Raw genomic sequence first — 18,294 nt, 5'->3', positions numbered from 1 at the left:
TCCTGGGTGCCTTCACATCTCAAAACAGTGCTGAGGGGCTTTTCTCCACCGCATTTCAGCACTGCGTACGTGCATATTACGCAGTAGGTGTTCGGGATTGTCAATTAATTAATTTTAATTAGTTAATTAATTAATTGATAACTAATAAAAATTTACCCAGTGAAATGTAGAAGGTTTCTCATTTTTTGTTGAGAATATAATGTTTCCATAGTATTCGTAATTTATTTAACAGCATGCCTGTAATTTTAATACTTAGTGTTACATAAAAATTATGGCAACCTCTCATCTGTAAGCACCGACACACACACACACACACACACACACACACACACACACGCACACACTTGCATTCTCTAGTCCATAGCAGCCCACCAGAAGGACTCTAATGAAGAACAGTGGCCTTGAACCTCAGCTCTAAGAAGTATTCACGACTTGTGGAGAACTCATGACTGAGTTCCTCTCAGTGTGTATTCAGGATAGTCAGGTCTTACTTCACAGCGGGAGTTATGTTTGAATAATACGTTGCTAGGCAATATTTTTCATTTTGTGAACGTCAGAGTGTAGTTATGCAAACTTAGGTGACTGGCCAGTCAGGCCTCTTGAGGTAATAAAAAATGTGGGAAACATAAGCTAAACGAGGCTGCTGCTATGTAGCACAACATCCTACATTATGGGAGTTTCACAGTTGTTCTGCCTTTGAGACGGTATAGCCATGTAGCCCAGGCTCTCGTCAGACTCACAATCCTCCTACCTTAGCCACCCAAGTGATGGAATTACAAGCATGCACCATCATTCCTGGCGAGCATAAGGCTTTATAGTAAGCTGTTCTATAAATAGAAAGAATGTATTCTAAAACAATCATTAAAGAAACAGGATAGTAAATCGGTGAACCAGTGAATAGTTTATAATCATGCCCTGCACAGAATTGAGTGTGCTATAATGCTGATAGCACCGTCTGCTTGTACCAGCAGTGGCACAAACACTGCATAGGACATCACAGTGGCCACGGTGTCACGGGGTGATGGGAATTTTTTAGTTCCAATGTACTATGATCCCATCTTTGTCTGTACAGTCCATTGCTAACTGATAATATTTTTTATTGAAGACACGCTTGTGTTTGCAATTCGAGGAGCTCTTACTGGCTCTACAGAAGGAGCGAGGCCCTGCTGAGCCCTCAGCTACCCACCACAGGCTGACTGTTAAGCCATCTTCCTCTGTCCTACACAGCCCCACACCCAGAGGTCTCTGGTGTGGCAATGCCTGCCATTTTCTCTCAGATTTGCTCTTACAGGAGAGACATTGGACTTAAACTTTACTACTTTAAAACCCCAAAATTATAAGACTGAAAGAAGAGAAAACACATAGAAGCCCAGAACTTGGAACATACTTCAGGATCTTGAATTCGGGTCTGGATAGATGGCTCAGTGGTTAAGAGTGCTTGTTGCTCTTTCTGAGAATGGGGGCTTGGTGGTGGCCCACAACCACCTGTAACTCCAATTCCAGGAGATCTAATGCCCTCTTCTGTCCTCTGTGGGCACCAGGCACATGCACGTTGCACAGACATGCATGCAGGCAGAATACTTATGATTTAAAAAAAAATCAAGGATTTGATAACATTTTGTCAACTGTCATAGAACAGAAATGTCCATCTTCCCTTGTGCCCCGAGAAGAGAAAAGCTAAGCTTCTCTTTGGGATAAATGGAATATTTAAGTGTGATGTTAACAAGTCAAAGCTTTAATAATAGGCAAAGACTGCTCACCACACAGAGAACACTGTTAAATGTAGATTGGACTCCGTTGCCCTTAAAATATTTTATGGATGAAAACAAATAGCTAAAAAAATTAAGAAGTCACAGACTGAGTGAAAACACTCAGTTCATTTCTTATTAAATATAAAGTACAATATATTACGTTTTAAGTATATAATACATAAACATATTTATATATGTTCTGAATTTCTCCTTTAGTATATTTATAATGAAATTCTATTCTCTATAGAAGTGAAACAAAGACTTAATATATTAACATTATATATAAACACATATTTGTATTTTGAATTTGTACATATATCAGTATCTTTCTGGCAAAATCCCTGTCCTAGGATATCTAGCTAGGCTCACAAGAGAAAGAACTATATGCACACACAGAGAAGCCTTGTTCAAAACATCTAACAAAGGCCATATTCTTAATAGAAGCAAAATAGAAATATTCCAGCTGTTCACACAAAATAGAAATATTCCAGCTGAGGCAGGAGAATAGTAGGCAGCAGCAATAATGAGTTATCAGAGCATGGATGGATCTCAGATACCTGATGAGATGAAGATCTCAGGGACAAGAAAGTATAAACAATATGATTATATTTATATAAGCCTCAAGAACACACAAGGCTTGCCTACAGTGTTGAGTATCTGATGTAGGAGCCACTGTGAGGGGGGTGATTTAGCTGGGGAAAAAAAACAGAAAGGAAGTTACAAGGCTGATGTCTGCTGTTTTATCTCTTAATCTGGGTGATGATTGTGGCAGTGTGTATGTGTGTGTGTGTGTGTTTAAACCTCTGTGGGCTATAAAATTATAATCTGTGTTGCAACTGTACACATGAACCTTCACTACTTTTCTCATATATCAAATTCCAAATAGATCAAAATTTCAGATGTGAAACATAAATCACAAACAGGCTAAAAAGAAAATGAAGAATTCACCTAACACTTCAGAACAAGGAAGGGCTTTGTAAGAGCAACTCAAAATTAAGAACCTATAAGATATTGATAAGCTTGACTTTAACATTTGAGTCATTTCATAATCTCAAAGTTGTGTAAAGTCGAGAAGGATACCTATAGCAGTGTGAACAGTAGCTTTCTTTCACAATCTGTCGATCTGCACGATAGCTTCTTTCTTTCAGTGTGCTTTTATATAAAGTCCACAAATTGATTTATTACTTTCAGGACCAAAATAGGAAAGTCCGGAAGCTAGTGCTTCTCTTCATCTTACTGCTTCTCTCCTTGCAAGCTGATTCTCTCATGACTCATTTCCTTATTTTGCACAATCGGACGGATTCCCCTTTGATTCCTGCAAAGCCACAATCCATCCATTAACTCCTACTCTGGAGACTCTTCCATATCTTAGTTATTACGTGGTCAGTTTTCCTTTCCCTGTAAGCACGTGTGTTTCCCACCCATGAAATCCCTCTTCCTCGTAGTTCTGAAGCTCTTCTTCCACAGAAGCGCCGGCTGCCCCCTTTTCATTGTCAAAGAACAGTGGGGATTTGCCACTATCCGTTTTCCACCGCCTGCTCATTTTTGTTCATTTTCAGCATTGTGGCTATGCCGTGGCTCGTCTTCATTATCTATTTTGATGTGTTTCTTTATCAGTCTTGAGACAGTCAACAAGCAAAATTTGGGGGACTCTTAAGATAGCCAACAAACACAATAGTTGAACATGCAGAACTTTTTAATGATTCCTGTGGAACAAATTCAAGTTTTTGGTTGCCTGGCAATGGTTGCCAGCATGCCCTTGACCTAGCCAGCCTTATCCTGTAGTTCCTCTTCATTCTCCCTAGGCTGGATCCTCAGTCATCTTCCATGCTCTTCCAGCCTAGTCCCTCCACTGAGTTTTACTGTTGATGATTTCGGCCATTTTCCCTTATCTTTGTGTTTCATGTCTGCTCCTAGGGAGACAGCACTCATCTTCTCTGCACGGTGATCCAGAATTGTCCCCAGAGTGTGCTGACAGTCTAAGTGACTTCAGTATTTTCCCCCATTGGTTTTAAACATTCTGTTTATCACATACTAAACCCAAATCTGCTTGGGACTCTTTTCACAGGATGTTCAGTCAATTGTATTGGTCTGACTATTCACATGTCAACAACATGCTATTTTAATTACTAAAGTTTTGAGTTTTTTTGTAATATCTTGAAAGGGCTATTTCTATTTCCATGACTGATGTCTCTCATAAATCTCCAAAATATCATATCTGGTTGAGAAAAAGCATTTATTTTTTTTTAGAAGATCTGAATACATTATTGGTATGTGAATTAAACTAACACAGACACAGTTGAGATTTTATTTAATGATGTAAACTCTGTTTTCATCCAAGAGCACGACATGCCTTCCTATTTATTCCGGTTTTCGGTCCTTAGCTGAAGTTCAACATGCCGTTCATGCAAATATTGTACCTTTGAAACAAAATTGATTACTATAATTTTATGTTTGCTGCTACTATTCAGAATTATGGGGTTCCTTGCAAATGTGTCCATGACCTAACCTCAGAGCCTGTTATATATTATGCTACATGGCAAAAGGGACATAAAGTTGCTAATTATCTGACTATGCTGAATTATTTGGGAGGTCCCACTGTGTCACAGGGGCCCTTAACTGGGTCAGAGAGGCAGCTGTGCCAGTGTGGTGTGATGCCAGCAAAACTCATGGGTCCCTCTTGGTTTTGAAGCTGGAAGAGGACCACAAACCAAGGATGTCATATTCATCAAATTTCCATCACTGTGGGGAGAAAAATACTTATGTGAACCACCTTGAAGGAGGAAACGTTTGTTTTGCCTCATTCTTATACAGGCTGCAGTCCATAGTGAGTTGTCTCGCTGTGGAGCACATCACAATGGAAGTGTTTGGTGGAGGAGGCTGCCTGATTCATGGCAGCCAGGAGGAAGGGGCGTGTGCTTGTTCATTTTGGACACCCCAACAGCTATTGTCATCTAAAAAGAGAGAACCTCAACCGAAGTGCCTCTGTCAGATAGACCGGTAGGCATGTCTGGCGCTCATTTTCTTGATTAGTGATTGATATGGAAGGGTTCATCCTTCTGTAGGCAGTGCCACTCCTGGGCAGGTGATCCTGAGAGGTATAAGTAAGCTACTGTGAACCCGGAGAACATGACAGTAAGCAGCGCTCCTCCATGGCCTCTGTTTCAGTTCAGGCTTGAGTTCCTGGCCTGACTTCCCTTCATGATAGACTGTAAGATGTAGGATGAAGCCAGGCATGGTGGAGCACACCTTTAATCCCAGCATTCAGGAAGCAGAGGCAGGCGGATCTTTGTGAGTTCAAGGCCAGCCTGGTCTACAAGAGCTAGTTCCAGGGCAGGCTCCAAAGCTACAGAGAAACCCTGTCTCAAAAAAAAAAAAAAAAAAACAAAACAAAACAAAACAAAAATATGTAAGATGAACCTTTTCTTCATCACCTTTGCTTTTGGTTGCAGTGTTTCCCACAGCGATAGGAAGCAGAAAGGACAGCGCTAGGGCCCAAGAGCTCCTCCACAGACATACCCTCCTTGATCTAACTTCCTCCCTACCTCCTAAAGATTTACCATCTCCCCATAGTAACCACATTGATTGACCAAGCCAATGACACATGGATCTTTAAGTAACATTAATCCAAGCATAGCAGGTGTGGGTCACCTCTAGAAGATGGGAAAAGTAAGAAAACCATTCTCTCTTATAGCCTCCATGAAACACCGGAATCAAGTAACTTCTTAGAAATGATGAAATGCTGTTTTCCTCAGGAAGAACACGCCTGCCTTCAACATCAAATCAAGCCCAACAGAATTCATGTAATGTGTAAACACTGAGCAATAAAACTGCTATAAAATATGGGCTGTGGGCAATCAAAAAATTCTCAGTGTCTTTCCTAAGAAGCCACCTTGTTAGACTCGAAGCCTATCAGGAAAGTTCTTAACATAATCCCAGCAACTGGACCTGCAGAGCCCTGTTTGAACATTTTAATCCATATTCACTATGTCTGAGTGATAAAAATAGGGAACTGAGCCGTTCAGATCAAAACCAAAGTGAAATGCTGGTTTCCGAGTTCTCCGGTAATTATCAGATATTAATAGTTTCCCTTTTCTAAAGAAGAAAGGAAAAGAGGGTTGGACTCATTCCTGGTGAAGCTGAATGTCAGCTAGAGAGGTCAACGAGGATTTAAAGATCGTAACACACTCATGTCTGCTTCATAAGGGCTGCTGGGAAGAGCGTGAGGGCAGCTCCTTTTGAAGACCCAACGTGAAGCTCTGGGCCCGATGACAAGCAGTAGTTGTGATGGGTAATAACTTAGTAACCACCTAAACGCACATTTTAATGAGACAAGTAACTCTTCCCAGGCGAGTAAAAAGCAGATTAATGAGACGTTCCTGTGGGGTTCGACATAAACATTAGAAAGGAAAACACCCCACCTCCTGTGTCACCACCTGGAAGGAAGGCTATATAAGCACTTCAAAGAAGAAAAGCCACAGGCTTGGCATTTAGGACCAGTTGAGGGTGCTTCGGGTGGTGACCACAAACTCTGAGACAACCCGAAGCTGGACACACACCATGGATACCACGGGCTCTACAATCACGATTTCTTCTTCAGCTGTCCCCCAAAACTGCCCTGGAAATACAAATTTTCCAACCAGCTCTTCTGACAACAGCTGTTGCCATGGTGGCCAATCAACTGGCCGCGCTCAAAGAACTCCCCAGGGCCAGGGCTGTCGACGCACCCCTTGCCTTTATCGCACCCCTAACTACTTGATAAGAGTCTACGACTTCCATCCCTGTCTGGAAGACTACGGCTGGTGCGGGGACGGCATTAACAGTCACGAGAAAGAGACCATGCAGATTCTGAACGAACGCCTCGCTAGCTACCTGGAAAAGGTGCGGATGCTGGAAGGGGAGAACTCGGAACTAGAAGATAAGATCCAGGAGGAGTGTGGCAAGGCCCTCCCTGTCCTGTGCCCCGACTACCTGTCCTATTACACCACCATCGAGGGCCTGCAGCAGAAGGTAAGAACTCGGCAGAGTGCTGAATCAAACTATGAGTTAATGGTCTCTAAACCGTGGTTATCTGTTAGATTTTAGTCCTTCTAGAAACTTCTATGCTGATATGTTTTTAAGAATGGAAAAAAAAAAGAGGTTAGCTGTTGTGGTACATGCCTTCAATCCCAGCACTTGGGAGGCAGAGGCAGGTGGTTGTCTGAGTTCGAAGTCAACCTGGTCTAAAGAGTGATTTTCAGGACAGTCAGAGCTGCACAGAGAAACCCCTGTCTGGAAAAACCAAAATAAATGAAGAAGGAAGGAAGGAGGGAGGGTTAGAAGAAGAGAGGGTGGGAAGGAAGGAAGAAAGAAAGGAGAGAGGAAGGGAGGGAGAGAGGGAAGGAAGGAAGGAATTCCTTCAGTGAAATTCATCTTGAGATAATACGTATGTGTTCTATATCTTTTTTTATTGTGTGTTCTGCCATTTTATAACTCAGAATTGAAAGCTAATAAGATTTCAATGGCCATATCTTAAACAAAAATAAGAGAACAGGGCTCTGAGAAGTTATTTTGCTTTTTAAAGTCTCCAAATAGTTTTAGCTCTTTATCTGTGTTACTGCTATACTGGGACCTTTAATAGCTATCCATCTTGTCATCTTCACGGTATTTAAATAGTGTGTCTCTATACCAGAAATCAGTTTCCTGCCCAGTGCTCGCTGCTACACACCTGGGTTTACTCAATTCTTTTTTTTTTTCAACAAATATTTACTGAACACCAACAAAAATGTTCCAGCCACCATTCTAGACTCTGAGAAAATATGCCTCGACTCTTTGCTTTTTAGTATGTTATAGTAATGGGGAAAAATCAGAAAAAAGGGAATATTTTCATAGAAAAAAAAACAACATACCCAGTATTTTTCATGACTCTTAAGCATCTCTCTGAAGATTTAGGAGAATTCTAACTAGTCTTCTGCTAACTGGAACACACTGTTCTTAAAGTAGGGGATCTTGGTGTTCGTCTCATTTGTGTGTTCAATCTCTTAATTCTAGATCTTGTGTACCAAGGCTGAGAATTCCAGACTGGTCTCACAAATTGACAACACCAAACTGGCTGCAGATGACTTGAGAGCCAAGTAAGCCTGCCCAGCACTGTCACCGGTGACAGGGTTCACCCCGAGTCTGAAGTAAACATTCCCCGTGAGGCTGTCCCTGCATCCGCAAAGCCGTAGCCTATCAGCGTCAACCCAGAAAAGACCTTCAGATTCAACTGATTGAAATTAACAGCCCTCACACTGCACACAGCACCTGCAGGGATGGCATACAGACCCATAGGATTGCCCTCAGGGAGACAGGTAGGGCCAATAGCTCGCTACATTGTTCCAGGCAAGAAAACCTTGGTATAATGAGGAAGGAACTTACACAAAAGTTTGTAATAGGAGACAAAGCCAAAAATACAAACCAAGCTTCGTGAATCCAAACCCAATGGTTTTCTTACACTGTGTCGCCTTTGGGAGCAAAGGAAGGAAAATAAACTCCCTCTGTCTCAAAGGGCAGCAAGGTGGCACCACTCTCGCAGACTAAGGCATGATATGGATCAAATGGTTTCACTTCTAAAAGGAACAAAGTCTCCCATAGAGACACACTCAGTGAGCGTCCCAGAGGAGAATGAAGCCGGAAGTTCTGCTGAGCTTGTATGTCTGCTTTCTAATGCCTGTTTTGTCTTTCTGGCCTTTAAAGCTACGAAGCTGAGTTATCCATCCGCCAGCTCGTGGAAGCCGATGCCAAGAGCCTGAAGCAGATCTTGGATATGCTGACTCTGAGCAAGGCTGACCTAGAGGCACGAGTCCAGTCTCTGACAGAGGAACTTCTGTGTCTCAAAACCAACCATGAAAAGGTGAGAAAAAGGCCAAGAGTTAGCACAGGTGAACCCCTACATTTAACATCAGTTTCTTTGAGTTGTGTATAACAAAGTGTATCCCCACTAGACACGCCTCCATTTCTTAGCCATGATTATATTGCTACCGCCCATACCATCAGCTTACTATACTACATCTAATGCTATGTGGGTAGAATATTCTCCAACATCCCAATTTTCTCATCTTCACTAGCTTTTGTAGAAATCCTTGAACAGACTTCTGCCACCTCCTTTTGGAAAAAGCCCATTCTGGCACAAGCCAGATCTGGCACAAGTTCATACGGGCACCACGGAGATGGTGGTCTTTCCATACAAAGCCCACCTCCACGTTACTGCCCCCATTTTTCATTCCTAGCAATGATCTTAAAATTTGTGAAACTCTGATCTTGTTAGTCACAAGATCTTTTTCTGTGCATATCTGTGCGCAGTCATACCTGAAATCATCGTAGGGTCCCTCAATAACACCTATAAATCATGTACCCCTTTGTTGTGGGCTGTTTTCCAGACCCAATTAAACTAAATCATTTCTATCAGATTGAAACAAGAAACACGGTGAGGAAGGGTCATCTATTCACTAAACAGCTTCACATTCTTTCTCTCGCCATAGGAAATCAATTCCTTACAATGCCAGCTCGGGGACAGAGTCAACATTGAAGTAACAGCTGCCCCTGCTGTCGACCTGAATCAGATGCTACAAGAAATGAGATGTCGGTACGAGTCCATTGTGGAGACAAATCGGAAAGACTTAGACGAGTGGTTCAATGCACAGGTGGGGAGAGCAAACCAGCCAAAAACAATACGCTGACATTTCTAGGAGTCCGTCTGCGAGTCATGCTTCCTTGCAAACCGCCTGGAACCTTTGTGTTTCAGATGGAGGAACTGAACCAGCAAGTAGTGACCAGCTCTCAACAACAGCAATGCTGCCAGAAGGACATCATAGAACTGAGACGTACCATGAGTGCCCTCGAGGTTGAACTGCAGGCCCAGCACCGAATGGTACCCAGGAGGTTTTACCAAGTCTAATCTTACACTGGTGGCAACAGTTCCTGATGTCTGAGTGTTCCGCTATTTCTCAGGCTGTGTCCTTGTCGGTTAAAGGGTCTGTGGCTAGAAAAGACCCGCATGGTCAAGTCAGTCTTGGAAATGTTGGGTGAAACAAAGGTTAGGCTCTCCACAAGCTAGCCTGCAAGGGTGGCTCATGCCATGGATCTCCAAGGAGATATGCAACACTCAGCATTCCAGAACTTAAATTTGACTGTGAAAGCTCTTTCTCCCCCAGGGGTGTGTCGTAGTAATCATGACCCACGGAAAACCCGTTTGGAAACACCAGGAGAGCACTGGATTTATTTTACGCAGGCATTACTATAAAGTATCATCCTGGAATTCTGAAACAAAATTCTGAAAGAGATGATGTAAATCATTAGCCAACTTTATTGATGAGGTCCCAAGAACGTGGGGGACTTTCCCATGCCAGATCCACACCTAGTTCACGGATAGAGACACTGAGGTCGAAAAGCAGTGAGGGACCAAAAATCTGAGTTCGGCTCAGATCCCAGAGCCAGCACCACCTCTGCTTCCTGAGACTGCATCTCTGAAATAAGATAGTGCTCAGATGTCCTCTAGGAGGGGCATTCAGAAAACCTTGCCCCGGGTTTCATCCCCTATTAGTCCGGTGATGTTGGCCAACTCATCGCACGTCATTTTTCTCATCTATAAAAACTCAGATAATCATATGAATAACCAGGGCTATTAAGATCTAAAATCGCACCATTATCTTACAAGAAAGAACTTGACGCATTCGAATTCCAACATTCATGTTTTACTTATAAAGGAACTGACCCACTGAGGGAAATGCCTGTAGTTAAACATTGCTCACTTCCTTTGAAAGACTCCGATGCTGGCTGAATGACATGTCCTTGTATGATTTTAATGCCTGAGCTTCAGTAAAGTGAGGCAGATTTTTTTTCCTCTCTCACCAGAGTGATTAAGTGGCAAAGTGGGGGGGGGGGGGGGTTAACCAGAGAGATAAAATGAGAAGGGATAAATGAAAGCAATATTATCATTTTTATCTTGGAGGTATTTGGCTAGGATTGATTGATAAAGGACTCAGAGAGCCATTAACATGGTCACAAAGTAACTATTGTTTAAAATGGCCTTAACAATGACTTTAAGGGAATTTGAAAAGCATCATCTTTTAAATTTATCTTCCACCCCTCCCATAGAGAGATTCCCAGGAGTGCATCCTCACTGAGACGGAGGCTCGCTACACAACCCTGCTGGCCCAGATCCAGGGTCTGATCCATAACCTGGAAGCTCAGGTGGCAGATATCCGGGGTGCCCTGGAAAGACAGAACCAGGAATATGAAGTTCTGCTGGACACCAAGTCCCGGCTGGAGTGTGAGATTGCCACCTACCGAAGCCTTCTGGAGAGCTTTGATGGCAGGTATGTAAAATTAAAACAATATACATGGGCAAGATACACACACACACACACACACACACACACACACGAGCCTGCACACATGCGCACACACTCGCAAACATGCACACACGCACACACACACACACACACACACACACGAGCCTGCACACATGCGCACACACTCGCAAACATGCACACACGCACACAGGAGGGGATGGGGAGGGCATTAGAGAACAACGCTTTGATCTCCTTGTCAATGATGAGAAAATCTGGAAGGTGATTATCAAATATTCTCTAAAGACCTACAGTTGTAACCTAGTCCCAGTTTGAGATGCAGATGGAACCAAACTGGTTTGAAGAGCAGCATACCGAATTAGTTCCTTACAGGTTGTATCCCACTAAGACAGCAGTTCTTAACCTCTGGGTGGGCCGTGATCTCTTGGGGGCCAAACAACCTTTTCACAGGGGTCTCCCAAGAACACAGAAATATCAAATATTTACAATAAGATTCATAACAGTAACAAAATTATAGTTATGAAACAGCAATAAAACCAATTTTATGGTTGGGGGTCACCACAAGAGGAGGAATTGTGTTAAAGGGTCACGACACTAGGAAGGTTAGAACCATTAGTCAAAAATGAACATGGTTCTTTGCTGAAATAAGAAAGTACAACCCTGGGGCTGGAGAGGCGGCTCAGAGGTTAAGAGCACTGCCTGCTCTTCCAAAGGTCCTCGGTTCAATTCCCAGCAACCACATGGTGGCTCACAACCATCTGTAATGAGGTCTGGTTCCCTCTTCTGGCTTGCAAGCATACACACAGAAAGAATATTGTATAAATAATAAATAAATATTTTTTAAAAAGAAAGTACAAGCCTAGTCCCATATGAGACCACAGAGCTTAGGCTGAAACCCCCAACTCTGTCTAGATGTTACCCTTCACCCCAACAGAAGCGTGCTAGCATGTGTGTTTCAGGATCCTTTCTTTTACAAATAAACTTTTTGTTTTGTTTTAATGATAAATAAGCCAACCTACCAACCCATAAAGAACTCAGCTAGCCCTGAGTTCTTTGAAGTAATACAGGCCAAACGAACCCCGCAAAAGCTTCATTAAAATTGCAAAGGATACGACAACCCCAAAAGAACCCGTCGCCTCTGCCCACTGTGCCCTCTTTATGGGCATGCGCACACCACACAAGTGCAAACGCTAACTGGTGATTTTCCTTTAACGAACTACAGTATGCCAAAACGCCACCACTTGTCCAATAAAAATCACCTATTGTAAGAGTGTACTGCAAACTGCTGGCCACTCCAATTTTCTAAAATCAAACAAACAAACAACAACAACTTAGAGACACTCAATGGGTACTTTGACACTTTCTGGTGATGTACTCAAGACTCCCCCATAAGTGGGATTCAGATCACCACTAACTGTATGAAAACTTTCCCCACCCGAGAAAATTATCTAGCTCATCTCCATTTTCCAGATAGCAAGCCCCTCCACTTGCTACGCGCCCACGTTGATCTGCGAGTTTAGTTCCCATTATGTCCACTCTGCCCACGCAAAACTAAAGTTCAGGAGGGCTGACTGGTTCGCCCAACATCACCCACTAGCAAACAAGAGAGCAGAGCCCCGCCCCTGCCTTTGACTGCTGGTGCGGTGCGGTTGCCATGGGGCTAGCCTATAAGCTTATCCCAGGTGATACTTCTCAAGCCAGGAGGCTGTCTTCCAAGAGATCTGCTCCGATTCTGGTTCTTCTACTAACCACAGCATGAAATGAATGAATAGGCATTTAGCAGTGCTTATTTTGAGTGACAAGTATCGAAAGCTTAGCCACTCCCATCTTCTCCATAGCTAGTATTGCCCTTCCTTAATCGTTGCTGAAATTCTGTTGTTGTTGCTGCTGTTTCTACTTAGGCTTCCCTGTAACCCATGTGCCACCAAATGGGAGCCATCCCGTCAAGCCAGAGCTATGGAGTGTTTCGCCCCAGTTTACACATTGTCTTCACTCCCTGGGATTCACAAGCCCTGCAATGCCTCTGGACCCCCATCCCGGATCCTGGTTAAGATATGCACCCTCACCAAGGAGATCAAAGACGGGAAGGTCATTTCTTCTCACGAGCATGTGCAGCCTTGTTATATCACCAGGCTCGCCAAAGTCTAACATCCCAAGGTGATGAGAGTGACCCACATACATGAAAGAGAGGCCAGTGTATGCTCCTGTCCGAAAAGTTTAAGAAACCCCCAGTCCCTTAAGGTACTTAGTTTCTTACTACTACAGTGGGTCCCCATCTTTTATTCTTCTCCTTCCCTGAGTAGCTGCTACCAACATGATAATAAGGCACATTTCTCTGGAAGGATATTTTGCATTATCGCTGGGATGGGAACTGATTTAGAGAGTGCCCACAAAGACATCCGACCTTGCTTGCCTAGCCACCTGATGGACAGGCAGGTTTTTCTTTTGTTTACTCAAGCCTTGTTTATCTCTGTGCCTCCGTAGAGCCAGTCAGACAAGTTCTGGGATTGGCTTTGGCAATTGGCACGTGAAGGTAAAAAGCCACAGCCTTGCCTTCTAGATTCCTTCTTTGGATATAGAATGAAGCCAACACAGGAGCAGAACAAATAAGGAAGACTCAAGAAGTCTTGTTTCCGGGAATGATGCAATGACAAGCCTGGACCCTGCTGACCTTTGCTACCTCAACCATTGTGTATCTGTACTAGTGCATATCCCCTCCACCAAAAGTAACTTTGGGAATACTGGGGGCTTTCCTGCATGCTCTATGCTCTTCCCCCACCCTTACTTGTTTCATCCCAGGTGGGACTTAAACGTGCAATCTCTCTGCCTCTGCCTCCGGCATATTTGAGATTACGGGTCTATGCCTTCACGTATGGCAGATACCCATAGTCTCTGAAACTGTGGGAGCCACAAGGCTCTTCTCCAAATAGCTTTAAGAATCAAGACTGATTGTATGGGATGAATCTAGAGCTCTCTCTGTGGAGTCATTTTGAAGCAATAGCCTGGGTCCTTTCATTAAATGTTGGCTATTTCTCTTTCTATCCCATAGGGTATGGGAGTTTGAGCCGCTTGCTTGACAAGGGGACTAGAGCTGGATTTTTCAAGACATAAGGCCTGATGGGTAACAATGACAAAGTAGCTTAGATCCCTGCCTCAATCTGTCTATCAGAGAAAGATGGAAGTATCATCCACAGACTTCCCCAAAGAGCGTTAGTGAGTGCTCTCGGCTTGCAAGCAAGCTCCAAATGCCGGCAGCCACTGTTCTACACCAGCCAGCCTCACGACTTATAGAACATGACCACAGAGTAGGGAAGATACTCTTTGAAAAAGATTATTGAAGCTTTTCTGAGGTATTAGGGAAAAAAAAAATCTAAAGCAAACACAAAATGCTGAGTCCAAAGCCCCGACGTCTTAAATCTGCCCATTTCCTATCGTGACCCTGCACAGAGAGCGCATTCAGCCTTCAGTCTTCATCAAATTGACTCCCTTGTTTGCTCAATGAGAACCATGCCTACTTCACAGGGCTGTTGTGAAGACCACATGGAACCCCTCTGTGCATGGTCATTGTGTGTGTTTGCCCTTGGCTACAGCCTAGACCCAAGTTTCTTTTGTCAATTTTAAACTGTTTCATTTTTAAATTCTTTCTCTGTGACTTTAGTTATCCAGTCATGATTTGGATATTTTAACAATGTTCAGTGTTGGGGGGAGGATGACAAAAAAGAGAACATTTCCTGTGATTATACCTACAATTATATTAATAAAGCATTTGAATTCTTAAGAGTATGTATCGGATACCAGGTGATGCTCACACCAAAGACGCTTGCCTTGTTGAGCTCATGGTTCAGCCATGTGCTTCCTCCAGACAAAGCAACAGCTTACACAAAGCAGGCGGAATGCAAAACTCCCAGGAAGATCTCTTCTGCTGTGAATTTCTCATTGAAATATGCAGAGTAGCTCCTGTCAGCACCTCCCTGCATAGTAGCTCAGCCTGCAAGATGGAAATCTGGAAAGAGTAAAGAACTGGAGCTCAGAAACCAGGAGCACTCTCCACACAGTCTGTGTGTGACCTTGAGTAAAAGTGATTTAACCACACTGGCCTTGCCTGGTATACAATGTAAGGGTTCAGTGGGCTAATGATGGTAACCAGGCTCTGTAAATAGTGTGTAGTGCTAAGCAGAAATGAGTTTGTAGTCCCTAAGATAGAGCCTAGACATGTGTCATTTCCATCCATGGTGCTTTCCTTTTGGTTTGACTCAGTGGTGGGCCAGGTAGACCCTGTCTGGTATACACCATTAACACTAACTGGAAAACCATTTGGCTAGAGGTGAGAGAGAGCTACTCACCTTACTCTGGGAATTTGATTCTATTCGACCCCAGGGCTTAGGAATCACTAACCTTGAGCTGATGGGGTAATGACATTCTCTGTTTATGCCAAAAAACAAAAAAAGACATCTTTCTCCTACTCCAACCAAAACATCCTCCATGCCAACATGCTAAAAATAAAATAATATAACCTGCATAATAAAGAGAGAATCTGGCACCTCAAAGGCCTATAGTTTTAGTTGTCTCCTTAGTATAAAAGCATGTTTAAAAAAATCTTCAAGATTTTGTATACCTATGACAGAAAAAGGCAGTACAAAGTCCAGATTTTTTGAGAAAACTAAATAAGTATCCTATATACAGTCAAGGGGGGTGGGGAGTAAAGAACCCTTTGTGTGCCTGTTGTCTGTTTTTTACATACTTCAGTAATAGGTCAGCAGTATGAGAACCTAAGTTGGGATCCACGGAACCAACATACAAAGCCAGGTGCTGCTATCTGCACCTGTAATCCCAGTGCTGGAAAGGCAAAGACAGGAGGATCGCTGGAGCTTGTGGTTAGCCAGCCTTGCCAATCAGTGAGCTACAGGTCCAGTGAGAGACAGGTCTTCTAAAAAACTGAAATAGAGAGAGATAAAAGAAGACTTGACATCAACCACTGCTCTTCCCATGCACTCGTGCATATGCAGCAATGCACACACACACATGCATGCCTTTCCCCGTCTTTTTAAGTGAGCACAATAATTGCGCAGTAATGAGGATCCACTGTGATCTTTCTATATGTGCAGACATCATGGATTAATCATCTCCATGTGATCTCTCCACATATGCAGACAGCATGCACCGATCATCTCCAGTGATCTCTCCACATACGCAGACAATATGCATGGATCATCTCCACATGATCTCTCTATATATGCAAACGGTACGCACTGAGCATCTCCACCCACCCTTTTTTCTTTTTTTTTTTTTACCCTCTCTTTTAGACTCTGACATTTGCCTGATAGATGACCACAGTCACAGACCTCTTCCACATATCTGTCTACTTGATTCTAAGCCAAGGTTAACCAATAATAGTCAACACATTATCAAGTGCTTGAACTCAAGTGATGATCACACAACCACCATAAAGTAGCTACTAATAAAAATCTCATTTAACCCCTGAAGAAACCACTGGTTACAGAAGTTAGCGCTCAATGCCACACAATGGTGAGACTTAGTTCTAAGTACTTTAAATTCCCTTGGTGAATTATATATTATGTAATCTCATCTAGCAGAAGTACACCATAGCATTGATGCCATTTCAGTTCTTCAGCGTTTTGTTCCCAATACTTGCTGCCTCTAATGAGAAACCATTTAGGAGCCTCGTGTCATCAGCACCAACCATTCTCTTTATCCAAGCTCGTGGGCTGGGTGACCTTTAACATTAGGAAGGTATTTTGTTAGCAGCTAGTTGCCTTTTTCATATCACAGATAGAGAGTCTAGGGACCGGATGAAAAAACAGTTAATCAATGAGAAATCCAACTCTTTCTTCTACTTCACATCCAAACACATCTGCTCCCGACAGCAGTAAAACCCAAACAGGGGATCTAAAGAAACCAACCATGAACCAACTCCAAGACACCGACCTCTGGTTCAGTCCAAGAGGCGCCATTGCCTTCTCTACATTTATTCTTGAGTGCTCATCACAGACTCTTCAAATCTAATGTCCTTGCTTGGTTTTTCTCACAAAAAATCACAGTCACCTGTTGCTGTGATGTGACTCACCCTGTTGTGTCTAGTCATTTATCTATAAACAGGACATGATGCCAGAAATAACATCCTCAAGCCCCTCCTCCAAGTATCTTTTAAAGGATAGAAATGATATCAGTGCTCTCTAGATGATTTCTAGCAACTAGCTACTGTAGCGTCTTACTAGGAACTCCCATGATTCCCATGTAGCAAACAAGGAGAACTGTATCTTACTCTGGGCAGAAATGAGCCATTTCTTGGCTATGTTTATCCTTATCTACTCGTTTTATTTAAAGAGAAAGTTTTTATAACAAAAAGGCATTTTAAAAGCAAATGACCTCTTCAAATAAGAGGGAATGAAGAGAACAAAGTTCAGAAACAAAGGAAAGTGTGTCACACACACACACACACACACACACACACTCACACACTCATTTTAGGAAGAATTCATAGGCTGAGTCAATCAGCATCTACAACGCAGAGCCCTGGGTTAGCATCATCACAGGTAAGCCTAGAATGTGTGCGTTGTTTCAACACTGTAATCAAGAGTCTTTTATAGGAAATGAATCCTTCGCCTATTTGGCTGGCTAGAAATACCTGGTCAATGTGTTCATGCAGGATTCACAGCTTCGTGGGAATTACCCACGCACCCAGCCAAATGGGAGCAACCCTGTTTGGCAACATTGGAAAGGCTTGTTTTAATTGGAAAGATCCTTTCAGGCTGAGCATCATGCATGGAGGGTTTTGCTTAGGCAATGCCTTGAAGCTATAGGTTACCATTTCCAGGCATATAAGGATAACATAGATAAGGCCAGTTTTCTAAATATCTCAATAAGATGTCACAGAAGCAAAGTTTCTTAACAAGTTTTCTTTATTGTCCCTTCTCAGAGTCCGTTCCTTTTCCTTTTCCCTCTCCATCTTTTCCACTCCCTAACCTTCTCCTGCTTCTCTGTCTGACACCATGAAGCAACCGAGGCAGATATACCGGTATTGCCTGAAGAAACTCTCTAAGGTTGCAAGTTCTGATATTTCTAGGGTGAAAGCAGGTCAGGGGTTCCTCTCCCTGTGTCCTTCTCAGAAGAAAAAAAAAGTCAAGAGGACCTTCCTTCTAAATCAGAAGCAAAAGTCTGATATCATAGCTCTGTATGGTGGCCTAGTGGGA

At 43.0% G+C, this 18,294-nt stretch overlaps 1 protein-coding gene across 1 annotated transcript; it reads left to right on the top strand.

Moving 5' to 3' along the window:
• Positions 1-6,311: 6,311 nt before the first annotated feature.
• Krt39 (keratin 39) lies at positions 6,312-13,231 on the top strand. Its single transcript, XM_041644035.1, has 7 exons — positions 6,312-6,761; positions 7,782-7,864; positions 8,469-8,625; positions 9,254-9,415; positions 9,517-9,642; positions 10,869-11,089; positions 12,985-13,231. Exons 1-7 carry the CDS (start codon positions 6,312-6,314, stop codon positions 13,229-13,231), a joined length of 1,446 nt encoding a protein of 481 aa, XP_041499969.1.
• Positions 13,232-18,294: the final 5,063 nt, after the last annotated feature.

The sequence above is a fragment of the Microtus oregoni genome, unplaced genomic scaffold, assembly GCF_018167655.1.
Source record: "Microtus oregoni isolate MIOR12 unplaced genomic scaffold, Mior012 000091F_ref0000469, whole genome shotgun sequence".
NCBI classification, from domain to species: Eukaryota; Metazoa; Chordata; class Mammalia; order Rodentia; family Cricetidae; genus Microtus; species Microtus oregoni.
This window is presented reverse-complemented; position numbering and strand designations above follow the sequence as displayed.

Bases quoted from the DNA above. Each gene is read 5' to 3' on its own strand.
- Krt39 (XM_041644035.1), top strand. From the start codon at position 6,312: ATGGATACCACGGGCTCTACAATCACGATTTCTTCTTCAGCTGTCCCC. The intron at 7,865-8,468 runs GTAAGCCTGCCC...TGGCCTTTAAAG, and splicing joins GCAGATGACTTGAGAGCCAA to CTACGAAGCTGAGTTATCCA. The intron at 11,090-12,984 runs GTATGTAAAATT...GTTTCTACTTAG, and splicing joins CTGGAGAGCTTTGATGGCAG to GCTTCCCTGTAACCCATGTG.